Source organism: Festucalex cinctus, chromosome 20 (genome assembly GCF_051991245.1).
Source record: "Festucalex cinctus isolate MCC-2025b chromosome 20, RoL_Fcin_1.0, whole genome shotgun sequence".
Lineage (NCBI taxonomy): Eukaryota > Metazoa > Chordata > Actinopteri > Syngnathiformes > Syngnathidae > Festucalex > Festucalex cinctus.
In genome coordinates this window covers 12182673-12202927 of record NC_135430.1, presented here as the reverse complement: position 1 = coordinate 12202927, position 20255 = coordinate 12182673, and the positions used below count along the sequence as shown (strand labels likewise).

General features: G+C 38.1%; 2 protein-coding genes across 8 annotated transcripts in view; one reads left to right on the top strand and one right to left on the bottom strand.

The window, feature by feature from the left end:
• The window catches only part of dlgap1b (discs, large (Drosophila) homolog-associated protein 1b), a 154322-nt gene that overhangs the window by 15505 nt on the left and 118562 nt on the right, over positions 1–20255 (top strand). For all 6 annotated transcript variants that reach the window (XR_013281034.1, XM_077509633.1, XM_077509637.1 and 3 more), the window contains exon 2: positions 4896–4979. The gene's annotated coding sequence lies outside the window, so the exon portion shown is untranslated. The remainder of the gene's footprint in view (positions 1–4895; positions 4980–20255) is intronic.
• On the bottom strand, positions 7366–18299 carry htr5ab (5-hydroxytryptamine (serotonin) receptor 5A, genome duplicate b). Of its 2 annotated transcripts, XM_077509171.1 has the most exons (5): positions 18070–18299; positions 12688–13035; positions 11125–11352; positions 10972–11037; positions 7366–9401 (listed from the first exon to the last, which is right to left on the bottom strand). In XM_077509171.1, exons 1-5 carry the CDS (start codon positions 18127–18129, stop codon positions 9069–9071), a joined length of 1035 nt encoding a protein of 344 aa, XP_077365297.1. In that variant the 5' UTR covers positions 18130–18299; the 3' UTR covers positions 7366–9068. The 2 variants fall into 2 exon arrangements, with proteins under 2 accessions (XP_077365297.1, XP_077365296.1); XM_077509170.1 differs by having other exon boundaries at positions 7368–9401; positions 10972–11352.

Genomic DNA, 20255 nt, shown 5'->3' with positions numbered 1-20255 from the left:
GGCTATGAAGAAAAGCCACATTTCCCTCTTTGTACAACACACACAGAATGTGAAAAAGAAAGTTTCACTTTCACCCATCATTTTATTCACAGAAACTGGCAACAATTCTTCGTTGCTTTCAAATTAACAGCTAATTTTGTACTGTCCAACATGGTCCAAGGACACAGGCCAGCGCTTTTTATGCTACATGGAGAGATGTTTGAAAGTATTTCAGATGGGGTAGGGCACCCCGGATCTAAGTGGAATTTATTGGCCCGGACATGGAGCGCCCTGACATTACTAGCGGAGCAATTATGTCGGACCATTAGCAGCCCTAAGTGAGATGGAACTGCTCATTAGGCAAATGGTGTCAGCGAGGGGCCAATTGTTTTCACCTTGTGAATCATTCTATCTATCTATCTATCTATCTATCTATCTATCTATCTATCTATCTATCTATCTATCTATCTATCTATCTATCTATCTATCTATCTATCTATCTATCTATCTATCTATCTATCTATCTATCTATCTATCTATCTATCTATCTGACTAACTCTGGCATCTCTCTCTGACTAACTCTGACATCTCTATATCTATCAGACTAACTCTATCTCTATATCTGACTAACTCTATCTCTATCTCTGACTATCTCTATATGACTACCTCTATCTCTAACTAACTCTATCTCTATCTGACGATCTCTATCTGACTAACTTTATCTGACTAACTCTATCTGACTAACTCTCTACTCTATCTGACTAAATCTATCTCTATCTGACTAACTCTATTCTCTATCTAACTCTGTCGCTATCTGACTAACTCTGGGTATATGTTTAGCTAGCTACATAGCTATCTAGCTACATAGCTATCTACGCAGCTATGTAGCTATCTAGATATGCAGTGATCTAGTTATCTATCTAGCTACGTAGCGATCTAGCTACAGAGCTATCTAACTACATAGAGATCTAGTTATCTAGCTACATAGCTAAATAGCTATAATATCCATCCATCCATCCATCCATTTTCTTGACCGCTTATTCCTCACAAGGGTCGCGGGGGGAGATGGTGCCTACCTATAATATTATTATCAATAATCAATAATTGTGGCAGAAATCAAGGGCCCCAAGCTCAAATTTTGCTTTGGGCCTAATGGAGGCATGGTAGCTTGCATTCGAGCAACCCACAGCCAATTTTCCCTGTAAGCAAACACTTGTCGACAAATTTTTTTGACAGGTTTATCTCACTGACATGATCACATTTGAAGACGTGTTCCCCTCTCCCGCGATGATTAGAATTCGCCGCATAGTGAAGACATCTCTGGGAATTCCTTCTCGACGTTCAAACAGGCTGTCGAGGCAAGATGCTTCACGCGACCTCCTGTCATTATTATGAAAGCTGACAGTGGGAAGTGACTCCCAGCAGTGAGCGTACACAGCGGGAGTATGTGTGAAAGGCTTGAAAGCTGGCAAACGTAGCCCGGAACATCCATTTATTGATATCAACTTGCACGTCTTTTCATTAATGACTTCATTTGGATTCAGCTCCGAGCAGATGTTGGAACAGGATAAATTATACATAGACTTGTATCCTGAATGACTTCAACTCATTGCAGTGAATCTGTTTAGTAGGAAATCATGCAAAATGTTGAAAAAAAAAATGTTGCTTTGCTCAGGTGGCGGCCATTTTTCCATTTGCATGTACCTAATGTTATGTCCAACGTGGCTTCTTGGAGCGCTGCCAAAAACCGAGAAGCCATTAAAATGAGGCTGACATGTTTTAATGTAATGAAAAAGGAACATTTGATGACTTTCACCTTGCCGGCGAACCGCGTCACTCAACGAGCGCAATCGCATCCGCGGGACTTGATTTTATTTTTATGCCCTGCGATGACATTATGTACAAAGTTATCTCCGGCGAACGCCCGCACACGGCGTTCACTTGAGCTAATGGCCTCCCGAGTGTGTGCCCACTCAGCACTTTTCGCCGCTGCCTAACAGAATGATCAATAAGTGAATTAGCCTGGCAGAGGACGTGAGGCACAGCTCAGATGACAATATCAATAATGCTCATAGAAATTGATGGATTTTTTCCTTTCTTTTTATGTTTATTGGTCTGTTTCATGAAGTTGAGTGTGCTATTTGTTGTTTTAATGCGAGAGGAATGAAGCTAATGACTGCTAGCTAGCCCATGAGGATTTTTAACTGACAAAGTGTTCTTTCTTTGTTTTCATTAAGGGACTACAAGGAGATGCAATTATCTCCCACCATAGACACTATGATACCTAATTTCAGCCCATTTAAATTCTATTGTTAACCTAATACTTTGTGGAAAAATATACAAGTACAATATAAATAAATAAGTAAAAAAAAATCATTTATATATTTGAAATGTAAAAAAATGTTTTTTTTAATTCATTAATTAAATTAAATTCACTTTTGTCTCTTTTTAATGTTTTTTTCTGCTTGTTTGAGTTGAGCTGAGCTGTAAAATTGCTATTAATTGTTCCATTATAATTACTTTGTTAACCAAATACTTTCTGGAAATTAGAAATATTTGAAATGTTCAAATGTTTTTTTTAATTAATTTTATTTAATTAATTTTTACAAAAAAATATATATATTTTTTATTTTATTTTTTTCTTCCGCTTGTTTGTTCTCAAATTTTTGCTCCCAGGTTTAAAGCAGAAAAAAAAAAAAAGAATTCAGACTGTATCTTTGTACTTGAATGTTGGCATTATTGTTCATGTATTATTCACTGAGAAATTAAAGTAAAAAAACAAAACAAAATATACCTTTATGTGTATCTGGTCGCTCCCTTGGCCAACACTGTAAAGGTTTATGTAAATACCTTCAGTCGCTTTTGGGTAAGGTCAATGAAAGCAAAATCCCCTTGGCGGAGGCAAAATAACAAAAGCTGCATGTGAAATGCAAATACATAAAATCTCCTTTTTAACGGCTTACTTCCTGTCCTCCTCTTGTCATGTTTTTGCCCAAGTATCAGCATTAGTGGGTTTCATTAAAGCGGCGCCGCTATCATTATGCTAATTCAACAATTGCAACACTGTGAGCTGTAAAAAGAAGTGGAAAGCAATCAGCTGGCTAATGCAAGTTCATCACTGCAGGTATTCCAAACGATGGTGCTGATAAAACGAATTACGGAGATGCTTCTTGCCAAAGTAAATGGATAAAAATATCTTCGATTAAAAAAGAAAGAACAAATAGACATACAGTTAAGCCTCCCGTGCTGTGTTCCCTCCACAAAATACCATAGCAACAAGCTGTTGCTATCCTCCACTTAGTAAAGGTGCAGCGTGCGTGCGAGTGAGAAAGGGAATAAAACCGCATCGGTTAACCGCAAGCATCACAAAACTTTCTTTTGAACTCTCTGGCTTGGTTGAGAATTTTTTTTTCTGTAAAATGTGACATCGCTTTTTATGCTCCTGTGCTGTAATCGGCAATGGCACTTTGTTGTCATTCATACGGTAATGTTTCTTCAGGGAACTGAAAGGCAGCCATAATAACAAAAAATGCTGCGACATCAAACGGATCAAACATCTCGCCGTAATTTGACACCACAAAAAAGGATGACGTGATTTGTTTGGGTTTGTGCCAAATGGTTATTTGATTATAGCAGCATGGTGTCCAAGCAAAATTACTCACGTTTTGAAAGTCAAAGTTTTTCCATTTACTTTGGCTGAACTACAACAGAACTAAAGAAGAAACGTTCATATGGCTTCCAGCTATATTGGAATTGTTCCAAAATTTGCATGTAATCTGCAGTTGTAGAAATAAACACCCCCAGCTACTATTTGCAGAAACGCACCCTCCTGAGTGTTATTTGAACACCCGCAGAAGTTCTAAATAGGATTCCTTGCCCAATAATAAAGGACTTTCAGTGCCGCAACCCGTTCAGGGAGCTTTTGGCGGGGCTCTGCCAAGGCAGACCGAACGGCACCACCTGTTTCGGAGGCCGGACGCCCACCATCTAAATCAGGCTGTGATTTATGACGGAGTCTGCGACCCGTCTAAGCGGAAGAGCTGAACATGATGGAGACTTGATAAATCACTTTTCATGCTGACATTGATTGATCACATTTATGCGCTGTAAACATACGGTTTTTATGTATATACTGTATATTAGTGCTGTCAAAATGAGTGTGTTAATTTTGAGTTAATTCAAAGTTCCTTTAATGCTACTATTTTTTATTTTTATTTTTATTTTTAATAACCACCCCCTACTTGAAAAGCCTGTACTGGGGGAATTCCAGTCTCAACGCAGCAGACACGCCCACGTCAAAATTTAACAGTAATAAATTGAATAATAATTAATACATTTTTGGAGACTGGGGTCAAGTTGTATTTTACAATTTAAAAAAATGTGCAGAATTTCACAAGTTACGTCATGTTAAAGATTAGATATTTCTTAATATGAAAAGAAAAAAATGAACTGAGCTGTCACCCATCGTCTTACAAATGTAATTATGCCATCTAGTGGCAAAAAAATGACCTCAACACAAACCAATATCATAATAATAACAATAATTATAACTCAATTTTATGAATTATTATGAAATTACTGTGTCAAAAGACTAAAAGATGCAGCCATATTTCACATTATTTCCACTTTTGTTAACAAGAGTATGGTAACTCAGGAAAAAAAATTGTACAATTTATTGTACATTTAGAACAGATATAAAATTTGCGATGAATTGAGTTAACTATTGAATTCATGTGATTATGATTAAAAATTGTAATCGCCTGACAACCCTATATATAAATATATATGTCTGTATATATGTGTATACACTGTGTATATATGTATATACAGTAAGTAAGATATGTTTATATGTGTACAGTTTATATACACCTAAATATATACGTTATATTTATATATCTCTAACCTGTGTGACAAAGGTTCTCCTATCGCCCCGCCGCCATGGCAACGGAGCACGAGGAAGCTCGTCTTCAATCACCCGCCTGTGCCGCGACTCTCCTCCAGTGAGTTGACTTCCATCTCTTATTGTTGTTATGTCGGAGATGTTGATGGCAAACAAGCGGCGAGGCCCCGGCCGCCCGCTGTTGTCAATTCGATGCTTTGCGATCTGCGCCATTCTCGGCTTTACGAAATTTGCTCTTGTAGTAGTTTATCTGTGTAGAAGTTTGTTTTAGTGCATTTCTGTTTTTGTTTTTTGTAGTTTACTGACAACAGTGCTATAACTCTGGTCAGAATGGTCAGAATTAAGGTCAGATTATAATTTATAATTTTTTTGTACTCATTTTTCATCTTATTAGTTATTAATAGGCTAATTAAATGCATCCACATTGAACACGGTAGGTCAGCACAAGAACATCTGCTCCATCTACTTGCCGTGCTTCCCGCTCGGAATCTTATCAAGTATTCATGACCTGCTGGAGCGCAGTAAAGAGGTCGGGAGAGAAACAATAGGCATGCAAATAAATGTTCCACGCATCCACACAACTTTAAAAATAGAGCTTTATAAAAGAAGACTGATTTCTCTGAGAGGCACTTTTGGAATTTTGATGATCGGGTTCTTCTCTCGTTTCGCATTCTGATTTCAAAAGATGCGATTCAAGTGTCCAAATGTCAAGAAGGGAAAAGAAGATAATGATGATGTCACTTTTATAAAGCATAAAGTTGGAGACAAATGAGCAGGGGGAATGGTTTGCATACAAAACAGTGTTGACTTTCACCAATGTGAAAAGCCTCATAGGAATTTAATGGAATCTTGAACAAAATTTACAACTTGAATTAAGCAGGTAGCTTCTTAATTGAAAATGTGTTCGCTATGTATGGGGCACTCGCAATCTCAGACAAAACAAAATGCTAACTTGTAGCAAGCTTCGCCAGCTAAGCTAACCAAGCTAGCGGAGCTAATTTGAGGCCTGCGTGTACACTGCACTCACTGTCACAAACTAGTGTATGAAATTCAGCTGCGTAAGCTCGCATGGCCGCCAGCAACCCTCCGTCTAAATCTGTTTAGTCGAGCCACGTTTCCATCCGTGCAAAAAAAAAAAAAAAAACGTGGACGCCAGCTGGCAGGGCGAGATAGCACGTGCTAGCGGCGCTTTATTAAATCTCCCCGTAGCGACGGAGGAACGCTGGGCATTAAAAATGAACTGTTAGCTGAAGAAAAAGGCGTCTCGTTGGGAACGTCTCCATCAAAAAGCGTGTCGTTTCCACTTATGAACACCTCTCGCTCCATCTCGAGTTGAAATTCATGTTTAACAATGCGTGCTAGTTTCCGTTTAGGTCCACTGTAAAGCCTCTGTCAGGATGTTCTCATGAGAAGTAAGTAGGATTTTGTACAAAAATGCCCTTGACATTTTTTGGAGTTATACACAATTTTGTAGTTTTATCTGCCCATTGGCAGAAAATTTAAAGTTAAAGAACCACTGATCTAAAAGCATTTTGTACATTATTGGCCCATAATTGGTAGGTAGCTGACCATTTTTTTAGTTGCAGTCACTATATCTGTTAAAATGAGTCTAAGAAAAAAAAAACGTTAATCGTTTACCATTTACCGTTGAAGTTCACCATATGATGACAACAAAATAAATTAAAAGTACGGCACTCATACTTTGGAGATCCCAAACGGGCCAACCAATACGTCTGGAAAATGATACATTTCTGTTGAAATTTCTAGAAACCTTCTGGAAAATCATTTGGCTAGTGTCCACGTGGTTAAAATTTATGGCATTCGGATTGTATATCTCGGAAAAGTTAGTTTTTGTTAGTGCCATCCATCTGTCTAGTATACGCAGTACTTTTATACATTTTTTTTAATGAAACCCTCCAACTGGTCATAATGACCATAAAATGGCAGCTTCAAAGCAGAATGACAGATTTGATGTGCTTTGTCTGGCATGGGTTCTTGAGACTTTTTTGTGGGTCCACTCACGATAAACCTGCCAACCAAATTTCATGTTGCTAAATGAAACAGACTTCCGGGGCTGAGTTTTAAAAAATCATGAGCCAATTAGTAGTTAAAAAAAAAAAAAGGTAAAATTCCGAGTTGTACCTGTAAATTTCCATAGAAAATTTGCAACTTTCCCCACAAAAAAAACAAAACAAAAAAAACATTTGCCCAAGTGGTGTTTTTGCCAATGGGGTTATTCTTTAACTTACAAAATATCACATACCAGCTTTACAAACGCAGCGATCAATTTGGTGTGCATCTTTTTGCACACCGCTCATTAATTCCCACTTACCTCAAGCTATGCGGCAAGACCAACTCTGAATATGAATACTTGCTTCTTTTGTTATGGTGGCCATGTAAGCAGGAGTAAAGCCGGCGAGCAGACAGGTGACAAATGACCTTCTGCGTCCTTTGGGGTCAATCGCAGTGTGCCGTGAAACAATAATGAGAACAAAGAGGAGTCGTTTGAAACACCATGCAAAAGTTGTTGTTTTTTTTTTTTAATACGCGCCCACCTAAGAAGTCATCCGGCACGGAATGGGAATTCCCGTGACGCTGTCTGCAACGATTGAAGTTGCAAATGAGTTGTGTGAGAGAAGGAGTCTCGGGAATACTGACGGGGGAAACACAAAGTGAAGTGGATAAACACAATATGTGGGACACCATTTATATACACCTTGGCTAAAAGCAAAGACTTCTTTGATCTTCAATCCAATAACGTCCCCGTCTGGCAAATGTTCAGTTGGAACGGTCCCGTGTCACAACATTAGGTACACCTGCACAGTGTCATGACGTTTGCGCATGCTTCTAATTTGGTACACTCTAAAAACTTGTTGGATCAAAAACAACACCAAATTGGGTCAAAAACGGACTGATCCAACTTTTTGAGTTATTCAATTTACTCAAAATGTTGGGTCAAACACACAACCCATATAATTACATTGCTTTGTGGGTTATTTATGTATTTAATTTGACATGTTTTGGGTTAAATAACTAACAAAAATGAACTGACCCAACTTTTGCGTTTGCGTCACATTTTGAGTTATTCCCAAAAATGTGTGTTAATTAAATGAATGGGTTAGTTTGACCCAACATTTTGAGTAAATTGAGTAACCCAAAAAGTTGGGGCGGTCCTTTTGACCCATTTGTTATTATTATTATTATTATTTTTTTTTTTTTTTTTTAATATATAAAAAATTAACCAACCCAACTTTTTATTTAACCCAACAAGTTTTGGTTCTTTTTTTTTTTTTTTTACTCAATTCAATTAACCCCAAAATTGGGTCAAACAACCCTCAAAACAACCCATATTGCTTTGTGGGTTATTCATTTAATTTGACAAAACTTTTTGGGTTAAATCAATAAAAAAAAAAAAACTAACCCAAAACAACCCACACAATTAGGTTATATGTGGCTAATTCATAAATAACGATAACTCACAAAGTTGGCTTGGTCCGTTATTAACCTAGGTTATATTTGAGCCTACTGTTTTTAGCGTGTACCAATTGGATCAAACCTGTAGTACAAGTTGTTTTGAATCACCCTTGAAAATCTCCCAAATGACCCGAAAATGGCAAACTTGGGTGTCTCTCTTCAGACTTTTTTTGACATTCATCTGGTATGTGTGAAAAATGAGTAGCAGACAAAATCTCTCCAAGTTTGTTTTGACGGACCTGTGGAAATGGACAAAATGACCCTTTTCTGTGAGTCCGCTCATGCCGACCAAACGATTCCAGAGAGGGGAGATTTTTGATTGGATTTGAATGCAAAGACATTGCTTATAATAGTGTGATCTTCTCTGCCAAATGCTATGAGCTAGCGCAGGTGTACCCCCAGCTGCGACTTCATTAAGTTCCGTGCGTCTGGTTTCCTTCATTTGTCAGCTCCCAGCCACGATAATTACATCGGAAGCACCAGTCAAACTGATTTGGTATACCTAATGAGCGCTTTTGTCGTCCACAGATGACTCGCTTAGCAGTCAAAGCTTCCGTTCGTATGTCTCCCGGCTCTCCTTTGAACCAATTCCCGGCCGCGTTCAAGTGTTTACCGGCGTACTTCCAAAGCACTTTTCCTCACAACAAGGACATTTAGTCATCTTTTTTTTGAGGAGCTTGCACAAAAACAACACCGGGGCAAAATGGGTGGGAAATCAACGCTGCCTGGAGAAGAGGTTCCTCAGGGCGTTGTTGTAGTTCTTGTTGAAGGCGGTGTAGATGAGCGGGTTAAAGAAGGAGTTGGAGTAGCCGAGCCAGAGGAAGATGCTCTTCCAGATGGGCGGGATGTCGCAGGAGCACAGCGGCTCGATCAGCTCGGCGATGAAGAACGGGATCCAGCAGAGCACGAAGACCCCGATCAGGATGCCCACCATGAGCGCCGCCTTCTTCTCCTTCTGCTCGCGCCACGTGTCGCCGTCCGTCTGGAAGGTGACGGTGGCGTGGCGCGCCGTGAACACCATCTGGGGCTGCCGCGCCTCCTCTTTCACCTGCGGCGACATCGGGGCGCGTCAAATCGATCCGATTTCAAACCCCGGCAGGCTCAACGAGTGGATTATGGATGCCAGAGTAGAGAATTGTCGGGTGGATCAACAAACGGAGCCTCGTTCCGGCAAACTGGAACCGAGAAGCTCAATAATGTCAATAATTGTGACTTCCTTCTCTTTCGCGACTCAAGGCTGACTCGGCTTCCTTTTATTCACCTGCTCAAGGTCTCTGAGACTTGCATACAAAACGCACAAAGTCTCTTCTGTTCGCGCTACAACTTTTTCTCGCTCTGGCTGCCGATTAATACGTGAAATCGAGCCAGTGACATCAGAGGCAAATGTATACAGTGCTACACTGAACTTTCCGAGAAATGGTTTGCCCACAAAACATTTCTTAAGATGCCTTTTGTAGAAAAGGCTCCATTTTCAACGTTTCATCTTTGACGGCGCTTGACGATTAGATTAGCGGCCGACCTTTTGAGCGTGCTGACGAGCAAGTGGCGAGACGCACAAAGGCCGAGACGCTGATATTTATATCCTATCCCACCTACGCACCTGAATAACACACAGGAAATGATTCGGATTAATCGGCCAAATACCGTCATGGGCAAATAGAAATTCATGTACCTGTAGGTGTAAATGGTCGTAATGTTACCAAAATATGAATAATAATAATAATAATAATAATAATAATAATGTCAATGAAATCATAACTTTGTGATAAAGAATAAAGTCATAAAACAAAATATTTTATTTTATGTAGGTAAAATTGTAATTTACATGAATAAAAATTAATTTCAGCTGAAGAATTTAGTATTATTAATTATAATTACAAACAATATGCGATACATTTTTAGAATTATGCATATGTAAGTAAAGTAAGTTTTTTTTTTTTAATGTGGGCTATTAAAAAAGTATTTGTAGTTTTAGTTTTTAGAACAGGCTTCGTAGCTGTTTTTTTAATGCTTCATTTCAGTTAATATTTTTTTAGTTCTAGCATTCGTTTTTGTTTTTTATGTATGTTTGTAATTCATTTTTTAATTTTTTTGAATGCTTCATTTTAAGTTAATGTTATTCGTTTTCGTAATTTTTTTTAATATATGGTTGTTTAATTTTTGTTAAATGCTTCATTGTAGTTCATCTTTTAGTTTTAGTATTAGTTTGTTTTTTTTACATACGTCATATTTGTGGATATACATAAGAAAGCAAGATAAATAAAGTCACAGTAAGCACAGAAATAAATAACTTTTAAATTAACAAAATTGACAAAGATGAAAATGAAGGACATTCTCACTATTTAGTTAGTTTTATAACATAGAATGTACTTTCAGTTAGTTATCGTTTTTAAAAACACATTTTTTCATTGACGATTTTTTTTTCTCTTTTATTTTGTTAACCTTAATAACCTTGATTCTTAGCGGCTGCGATTGGCTGGCAACCCGTTCAGGGTGTACACCGCCTACTGCCCGAAGCCTGCTGGGATAGGCTCCAGCAACCCCCGCGACTCTTGTGAGGAGTAAACTGTTGATGGATGGATGGATGGATTCTTAGCGGTTCACGTGTTGCTCCTCACCTCTGCCATGGGCGTGATGGTGTTGCTCTTGCGTGAGCCAATCCGGAACTTGGCCGCCTTGTAGATCTTCCAGTAGACAAAGAGAACCACGCAGAGTGGCAGGTAGAAGGCGCCAAAGGTAGAGAAGATGGTGTAGGACAGCTCCTGGCTCACCTGGCACTTCATGCCCTTGGCGTACGTCTCGCCCCAGCCGAAGAGCGGCGAGAGCGAGATGATGGACGACAGCAGCCATGTCAGGGCGATCATCACGTTGGAGATCTTCTTGCGCGTCTTCAGCGTGTACTCCAGATGGCGCGTGATGGACCAATAGCGGTCCAGGGCGATGGCCGTCACGTTCCAGATGCTGGCTGTGCAGCACAGCACGTCGAAGGAGATCCATACCTGGCGCCGTGCACGTTACATGAAAAATACATTTTAGTCATTTGAGTTTTAAGACTATTCTAATTTTGTGATTAAAAAGAAAAAAAATGTTGCAACTAAAAATCTAAATCGAAAATAAAGTCGTAATAGTATGCTTGTGATATTTTTTGAAATAATGCAAAATATTACCAGAGTAAAGATTAAATCTCTAATATTACAGGAATAAATTTCTAATTTTACATAATTTTCATAATTTTCATAATTTTACAAAAAAAAAAAAAAAAAAAGTCAAACCACAGCAAGAAAATAAAATAAACATTTCAGAAGAATAAAATATTAATTTTAGGAAATAAATTTGTACTAATACAGGAAAGTTTTCAGTTAAAAATATCGTTAAAAATCATTATGAGCATAAAGACATACGGTAATTTTGCTACAATTGTGAGAATAAAATTGTAATATTAAATAAAAATATTACATTACAAAAATAAAATTGCAATGTTAGTGAACAAAGTAAAAATTCTACAAAACTGAATTTATAACATTACAAGAAAAAATATTACTATTTGGTTAATTTCAATAAATTACTAATATGATGAGGGGGAAAATGGCAATTTTATCAAGTTGTAATTTAATTTTTAAAAAGAAAAAGAATGTTTTTTTTAATTATTCAATTTAGTAGAATGATACAAAATCCTAATATTGCAGGAATAAATTGCTCTTTTACAAACATTAAGTCAATTTTTACCAAAAAAAAAAAAAGTATTTATTTTTATTTTTATTTATATATTTTTGAAAATATTTTTTTTAATTTAAATTTTAAATATTCTAATTAATAACACAGCTATTAATTTATCAGGCTAAAGGCCTTATATTACAGAAATAAAACATGTAATATGACAAGAAAACTTTTCATATTTTATCAGAAAAAATGTTATTTTATTTATTGCAACATTTTAGAAAAACCTTTTTTTACATTTTAGAATATTACCAAAATATTTTACTAGCATAAAGTCATAATATTGCAACTATTTTTAGATTAATACAATTGTAGTTTTGCGGGGGGGGCTGTTTTTTTGTTTTTTTTTGTTTTGTTTTTGTTTTTTTTTAATAATCCAAATGTATAATGCATTTTTAGAGAGGTAGGCGCATTATTGAATTCTGATCGTTTGTATTTCAGCAATCATCAATACACACTTGTGTCATTATCAATCTGTCAATGTTTCATGCCGAACCGTGAATCCGTCATTCATCAATCCATCACTAAAATAGGCGTTTGTTACGGTCAATACTGACACAATGCCCACCTCAGATTTTTTTTTTTTTTAAATGATTAACGACAAAACCAGTCTGTACCTGGCATAGCACCCGGCCCAGCTTCCAAAGCCGTCCGTTCAGCTCGTGCACCAAACTCAGCGGCATAACCAGCGCCGCCACCATCACGTCGGAGATGGCCATGGATGCCACGAGGTTGTGTGGCACTCGGTGGAAGGTGCGCACCCGCAGGATGGTCACCAGCACCAGCAGGTTCCACACGAAGGTGGCCACGGCCAACATGGCCAGCAGCGTCAGCGTCAGCACGCTGAACAGCGAGAACGGCCGGTACGCGTCGCCCTCCGAACCGGGCCCGCTGCCGTTCGCCACGCTGCCGTTGAGATGCGTCATGCTAGGCCGTTCCAAAATGGACGTTGAGTCATTCTGCATCTGGAAGAAGATGAAAATGTAGACACCGTATATAGATGTGTATATATATTAGGGGTGTTTATCATTATTCAATAGTTAACTCATGATTCATCACAAATTTTATATCAATAAAATTAAACGTACAGTACTTTTTTTTTCGCTACATTTTCTTACTCTAGTTAACATAAAATTGGAAAAAATGTTAAACAAATAGAAATATGGTTGCATCTTTTAGTCATTGGTGTAATAATTTCATAATAATTCAAAATAGTTAAAATTAAAAAGATGTATTGTACTATATAAAAAAAAAAAAAAGTGTGATTGATTAGTGTTGAGGTCATTTTTCTGCCACTAGATGGTCATTAACTCATTCAATCCCAAAAATGTGTAAAAACTTTTTTTTTTATTATTTTTTTTAAATACTTTGTCCTTCACTCCCAAAACGTATTTACACGTTTTTTTTTGTTTTTTTAAATGCAAGAGTATACAGAAGGCTTTGATGCAGCTTCTGACATGAAGAGGTGGCTTAAAGCAATTGTAGTTATTTAAAAAAATGGCCAGCCAGTGACAGAGTATAAGAGATCAGCAGCCAGGACCATGTTGCAACAAGCTCTTTTTGCCAGTGTTTTCACCAGGATTGTCAATATTAATGGAAATTAGCTTTATTCTAATGCTAATTCCTGCAAAACGGTAACAGATACAAATTTTTTTTTTTAAATCCCTGATTAAAGAAGATACTCTAATCTTTCTTTTGGTAGGTTCCATGTTTTTATAGCAATAGTGTACAATATTCTGTGGGCCTTCGAAAATCTGTCAAAATCTACTAAAACAGCCGGAAGTGGAGGGGGTTGCTTCAGTGAATGTGGCTGGGAGTGAATGAGTTAATTGTGCGTAAAAAAAAAAAAAATGTAGCATTAAAGAAACTTTAACTAAAAAATAACGCACTCATTTTACCACCCTTAACATATATATAAACTGTATATACTGTACAACGTTTGTTAAAGCGTTAAAGCACGGCAGCATAGATGCTAGTTAGCATTAGCATGAAGCTAGCAGGACCTTTAGTTGTTTGGCTGTTTTCGGTACATGAGGTGTAATTCTCTTTTAAATTTTGATTATCAGTAAACGTCAAATGGAAGTAGCATTAAACAGCTCGAAGCCTCTTGTATTAATCAATTACCATACTGAAATTGACGACTTACAGTAAGTCTGACAACTGTCACTTTTTTTTTCTTTCAGTAGTACACGCGTTTGCTCAAGAGGCCGTTTAAGCGATTTTCTCGCAACGGCGAAAAAGCCACTCGAGCGGTTGTCAGGCAGGCTGCCGACAACCTTTCAAGTGCAATTTTCAGATGCCGCTAAAAGGCCTTGCAGCGCTACTCTGGGACTTTTTCTACCATGGGAACAAAAAGAAACATATTTATTATCCCTCCCCGTTCTGCCGCTCGTATCCGATTTGCATCAACGTCAGCTTCCTGTTACGCTGTGACAGTGGCGTACTGATCTGAAAAATGGAAAATTTAGAATGAAGAATGAAGTCAAAATACTGTATTATGAGGAGTAATAGACAATGTGCTGCTGCTCCAAAAGTATTGGAACATTGAGGTGGTAGTTGGTGTAAAAAGTTTGAAAACCACTGCATTAGCCTATTAAACCAGCGAACGAGCAAGTCTCCCTGTCCTGATTCTAATGCGCAGCCATTTCCATACATCATGCCAAGTGCTCCGACACGCCTCATTGAACATTCCCTTTCACCACAGGTCGTATCTTCACGCCGATAAATTTGCGTCACGTGACTCTCTTTCCGCTTATGTATTCCGCCCGACAGCTGTATTCCATCCATCCAACCATCGAGCCAGCTATAAGAGACCCGTCCTCAAAAATCCTCCTGCAACCTTGACCTGGCTTGTTAAGTGGAGCCAGTTGCCTATAATATTGATGCAGTCATTCATTTTACATGGCAGCGCTTGTGACAGAGCCAAAGGGCATGTTCGCAGAGGATTTTTTTCAGTTTTTGTCCCCAACATTGTATCAGTCGTGTTTGACTGCATCCAAATACTTTAATAAAATAGTAGATGGAATAAAAAAAAAAAATGGCACTGCCCGACCTTTTTGTAACATCATCCGACATGAACCAGGAACTCGCCTGCTAAGTTGCAATATTAGGAGAAAAATTCTGAATATTGCGAGATTTAAAAAAACAAAAAAACAAAAAAAAGTTGAGTAAATGAAAGTCAATATATATATATATATATATATATATATATATATATATATATATATATATATATATATATATATATATATATATATATATATAACAAAAAAAACTGTTACTTGATAAAATATTAAACTGATAATTTTGTATAAGAAACTTCAGTGTTTTGTCTTTGGTTAAAAATTCATAACTTTAAAACAATACGTTCATAATATTACAAGGAAAACATGTCATTTACGAAAATAAAGTTGTATGGGAAAAAATTATGAGAATATACTTGTAATATTACACCAAAAAAAAATCCTAATTTTGCGTAAAAAAACATCAAAGGCACATAGTTGTGACATAACAAGAAAGTTATGATTTAAAAATTATTACTTTACTTAGTCATAATCTGAAAAAAAATGTCACATAAATTGTAATGTGACAATTTTTTTTATCTGTATTATAAGCATAATGTCATAATTTTACGAAAATAAAGCCTTAATGTTGCGAGGAAAGCATTTTGTGAAAATGAGGTCAAAATATTACAAGAATAAACGTGTAACTTTGGAACAGGGAGTGGGCGGAGCATGGCGATGTTTGATCATTTTATGAGTTCTTGTTAAGTTAGGAAAAAATGATCCCCCAGCCAGCAGTTTCACCAGTCGACATGAAATTATTTTCACAGGACAAAAAGTCTGAAGGATCCATGAATTGAATTGAACAGGAAGTTGGCCATTTTGGTAATTTGGTGTCAGAGTTCGATCGTTTTGAGTGATCTCGCCAAGTTTTGCGAAAAATGAGACCCAGGCAGCAGTTAAACCAATCGACATCAGATCGTGTGGACATATCTAAAATGACATGACGCATGAAAAAGGAAGTCGGCCATTTTGGTGAGGGCAGAACAGGGCGTTAAAAGTTTGCTCATTTTGTTCATCCCTGGTGGGAAATTCAATTACTAGAAGAGAATATCCTCTGCGAACCACAACATGCAAAAAACGTGGACCAACAAACACGTTTGTTTGCAATCGTCTCCACTGGGTGTTATTCTCGTCAGGTTTTGATCTAATTGGGAGCTTTGAATCAATAAGGCCTCATCGCTTTGCTTGTTAGGGTATAATTGTTGGCTCTGTTGCTAATATCAAATCAGGTGAATATTTCTTGGCAGCTTGTGGAAAAGCAACACAAAAAAATACCCGAAAAAGAAAAATCAAAAATCTCCCTCTCGCCCCGTTCCCTGAGGTGAAGCTTCATGTATCTTTCACAACCGCCAGACGTATTGATCTGTTGGCCATCACTCACCGGGTCTCATCCATAAGGTCCAGCGGGTAATAACAATAGCAGCCCGCCTGTGACATATGACACCGTCTGTTGGCATCGCACCCCAATCAAAGGCCCTCTACCCTCTGTTGTTCCGGCTCCTATTAGCACACCTAACAGCCATGAAATTGGAAAGCTGTCGTGAGCGGAGAAGCCGAGCGAAAAGCAATCCCTATCTCATAATCGGGTCCGCTCGATATCAGCGCGTTTTGCATACGGACCGAGGAGACCCTTTAGCCACTGACGTCACGAGACGATGGGGACTGTTTTCGACGCATAAAACGAAAATGGAGTCAGCAGAAGCCCAATTTTCAGCTGTTCAGATTCATGAGTTGAACTCATTCACTCCCAGCCATTTTCACTGAAGCAAACCCCTTTCGCTCGCTGTTGTTTTGCTGGATTTTGATTTGATTCATCAGGGAAGAAAAAGTACATTTCGATCTATCGGTTTCAGTTTTGCAGAAATTAGCATTAGACTATAGCTCAAGTTTCATCATTATTCATAAATCTGCTTAAAACTGTGGCGAAAACAGCTTGTTGCAACATGGCCCTGGTTGATCTCTTATACTCTGCTGCCACTTACGGGCCGTTTTTGTAATAATTAACGTTATCTTCAGTTCAGAGGCTGCATCCAAGCCTTCTGTGTGCTCTAGCATAAGAAGAAAAAAAACACGTATAAATATGTCTTTGGTACACTGGTAATATTTAAAGTAGAACGTATTTATACGTCTTTGGGAGCAAATGAGTTAATAGTCACCTCTCTGGTCTGCTCAGAAAACAGGCAGGGTCAAATATCGTAAATGTTAAAACTGCTTAATACGCTAGTAATCTTACGACCTCAAATCGGACTACCATGGATTCCGTTATTGTGTCGTGAAACAGAACGATAGCCAATTAGAAGCGGTCAGCGTGGATGTAGATCAATTTTGTTTAGGTGGTCTTCTTTTTTCTTCTTCTGCACGTAATACCCAAAGTGCTCATCCATCCATTTTGGTAGCGCTTGTCCTCATTAGGGTCACTGGTGTGCAGGGTGCACCCTGTACTGGTCGACAGCCAATCACGGGCGCATAATAGACAGACAGCACTTGCAATCACATTTTGAATTTTCAATGAACCTAAAATGTTTTTAGAACGTGGGAGGAAAACATCTGAGAAATGTTCTTTTTCTTTCACTTCTGCATCAAGAGAAAAAAAAATGACTTGTGGAATTTTGGTCTTTTTTTTTTTTCTTGAATTAGAGCATTACATTGCGCAAGTGTCCCTTGTGTTGCGTCGACGTGATGTCTTTCATGTCTTTTATTTTTCTTTATTTTTTTTTGTTTTTTAAGCAAAGAAATCCATCAAAAACTTGCCATGCAACAACTTTGTAAATAAGCCCGGCTCCACGTCACGTCCCGCGAGGATTCCCGAACACTCCGACATCACGAGACACTTGTTACACGACATGTTTTAACTAGATACCAGTCTGAGAGGAGGAGGAGGAGGAAATTGGGGGGGGGGGGTTAAAGAAAGAAAGAAAGAAAGGTGGCACTCACCCCGTTTAGCGATCCAGCGTGAAGTAGTAGTGCGGCAGAAGGTGCGCGGTTCGCAAGCATCCATCGCCGCCTGGGGAGACGTGGGGGGGAGGGGGGGGGTGGACTGATGGCTCAGTGTGGCTTGACTACACACACACACAGTGAACATGAGGAATGAACCGCGCCAATTGGCATGGGGGGGCAGGCTCTGAGTCGGGAGGGGGATTCTGGGTCCATTTCACAAGATAAACGCTGCGTTCTCCTCAGCGATGTGGAGGAGGGAGGGGGGCGAGGGGGGGGGGGGGGGGGGGATGCAACAGCGGATGCAGATGACGTCTTTATCTTGTTTCTCAGACAACGTTGCCGCCTCCTTTTAACCAGTCCGCTGCGTCGCTCCAATGTGTGTGTATGTGGGGGGGTGTAGGATTCTGCAGCCTGTTGGGTAACACACGTGGCCACTTGTCACCCAAACTAGGTGGGTGCACTAGAATGTATGCTGTTTGGAAAACTCTCTGAATATGCACCACAAAAATGCTGGGAATTACTGGGAAGTTGTAAATTGTGAGCAGATTGAGTTGCGTTTACCCAACATCTCAACATTTATTTATTTTTTTGGCAGATATTCATGTTATTTTTAAGCACAGCTGCTAACATGCTAACCCGTTTCTTCTTGTTAGCTCTAACTCTTAAACTGGATATGTTTTTTTTTTTTGTTTTTTTTCTCTTGTTGGATCAAAATCTTGACCCAACGTGTTGGGACAGATCCTCAACCCTTGGTCCCTTTCAGAACCAGTGCTGGGTTATCTGTTTTGCCCAATTTCGGTTGCTTTTGAACGTAGCGACCAAATCAATCAAATCTCTAGTAACGCCAGAAAAAAGAAGATTCGTAACTCATTCACTCGCAAACATTTTGACAGAAGCAACCCAATTCGCTGCCGTCTGATTTCCTGGATTTTGACTGATTTTGCAAGGTCCACAGAATATTGTGTTGTATTGCTGTAAAAACACGGAACTGACCAAAAGAAAGATTAAAGTCTCTTCTATCATCAGGGAAAAAATTATATTTCTATTTGTTTCCGTTTTGCAGCAATTAGCATTAGAATATAGCTCAGTTTTATCATTATTCACAAATCTATTTAGAATTGTGTGAGATTGAGTTTTTTCCCAACATGGTCCTGGGTGATCTCCTTTGCTCTGCTGCCACCTGCTGGCCATTTGGGTAATAGTTACTATTTCGTCAACCGTTTTTTGTAGTTGAGAGGCTGCATCAAATCCTTATGCGCTAGCATAAAAAAAACAAAAAACAACAACGTATAAATACACATTTGGAGACTAAAAACATTTAAAATAGAACACATTTATACTTTTTTTGGGAGCAAATGAGTTCATAATGTCAACATATGGCTGGGGTGTGAGGGTCCACAAAATGCACTCTAAAAACAACTTGTTAAAAAATAACCAAAAGATGGACAGATCCGCAACTTTTATTACGTTTGTCTTTGTAGTTACTTTGACCGAACTTGACCCAGAAATTTGGGTGAAAATTGAGCTAAATAGTGGGTCAATCCTGTTTTGCTTTATTTTTGATGAATCTGTTTTTAGAGTGTAATTTTTCGAATTTCTTATTTGAAAAAATTTGGCTGGCACAGTGGGGAAGTTGCGAAATATAGCAAACAAATCACCAAGAGTTGCTTGTAGCTTTTTTTTTCAATTAATTTTTTAATTTTTTAATTTTAAATTTTTTTATTATTATTAAAGAGATACTTTACTTATGTAGCAATTTTTGGCAGTCAAACATGAATATTTTACCTATAATAAATTTTATATTTTCATTATTTTTTAAGTACAATTAGTACCTTTAAAAACACATTTTGATTGATTGATTTTTGATTGATTTTTGATTGATTTATTTGTTCATTTTTCCTTTCGGACAGCATTGTGACAATCAGACATTTCCTCATACAATTATAACATATAATAACCGAAAAGAAAAAGGGCTGGCAGGAAGAAGCATTTTGCAACTTGCTGTCGACTGAAAATGACATCACAAGGGCTCAGGTAACCAATCACAGCTCAGCTTGTGAATATCACATGACCAAACCTAGAAAACAGGTGAGCTGTGATTGGTTACCTGAGCCCTTTGATGTCATTTTCAGTCGACAGCAAGTTGCAAAATGTGTTTTTAAAGGTACTAATTGTATGTGAAA

Coding starts and splice junctions, on each gene's coding strand:
- htr5ab (XM_077509170.1), bottom strand. CDS start 18,129: ATGCTTGCGAACCGCGCACCTTCTGCCGCACTACTACTTCACGCTGGA. Junction 13,036..18,069: donor ACGCTGGATCGCTAAACGGG/GTGAGTGCCACC, acceptor ATCTTCTTCCAG/ATGCAGAATGACTCAACGTC. Junction 11,353..12,687: donor TGGGCCGGGTGCTATGCCAG/GTACAGACTGGT, acceptor GCACGGCGCCAG/GTATGGATCTCCTTCGACGT.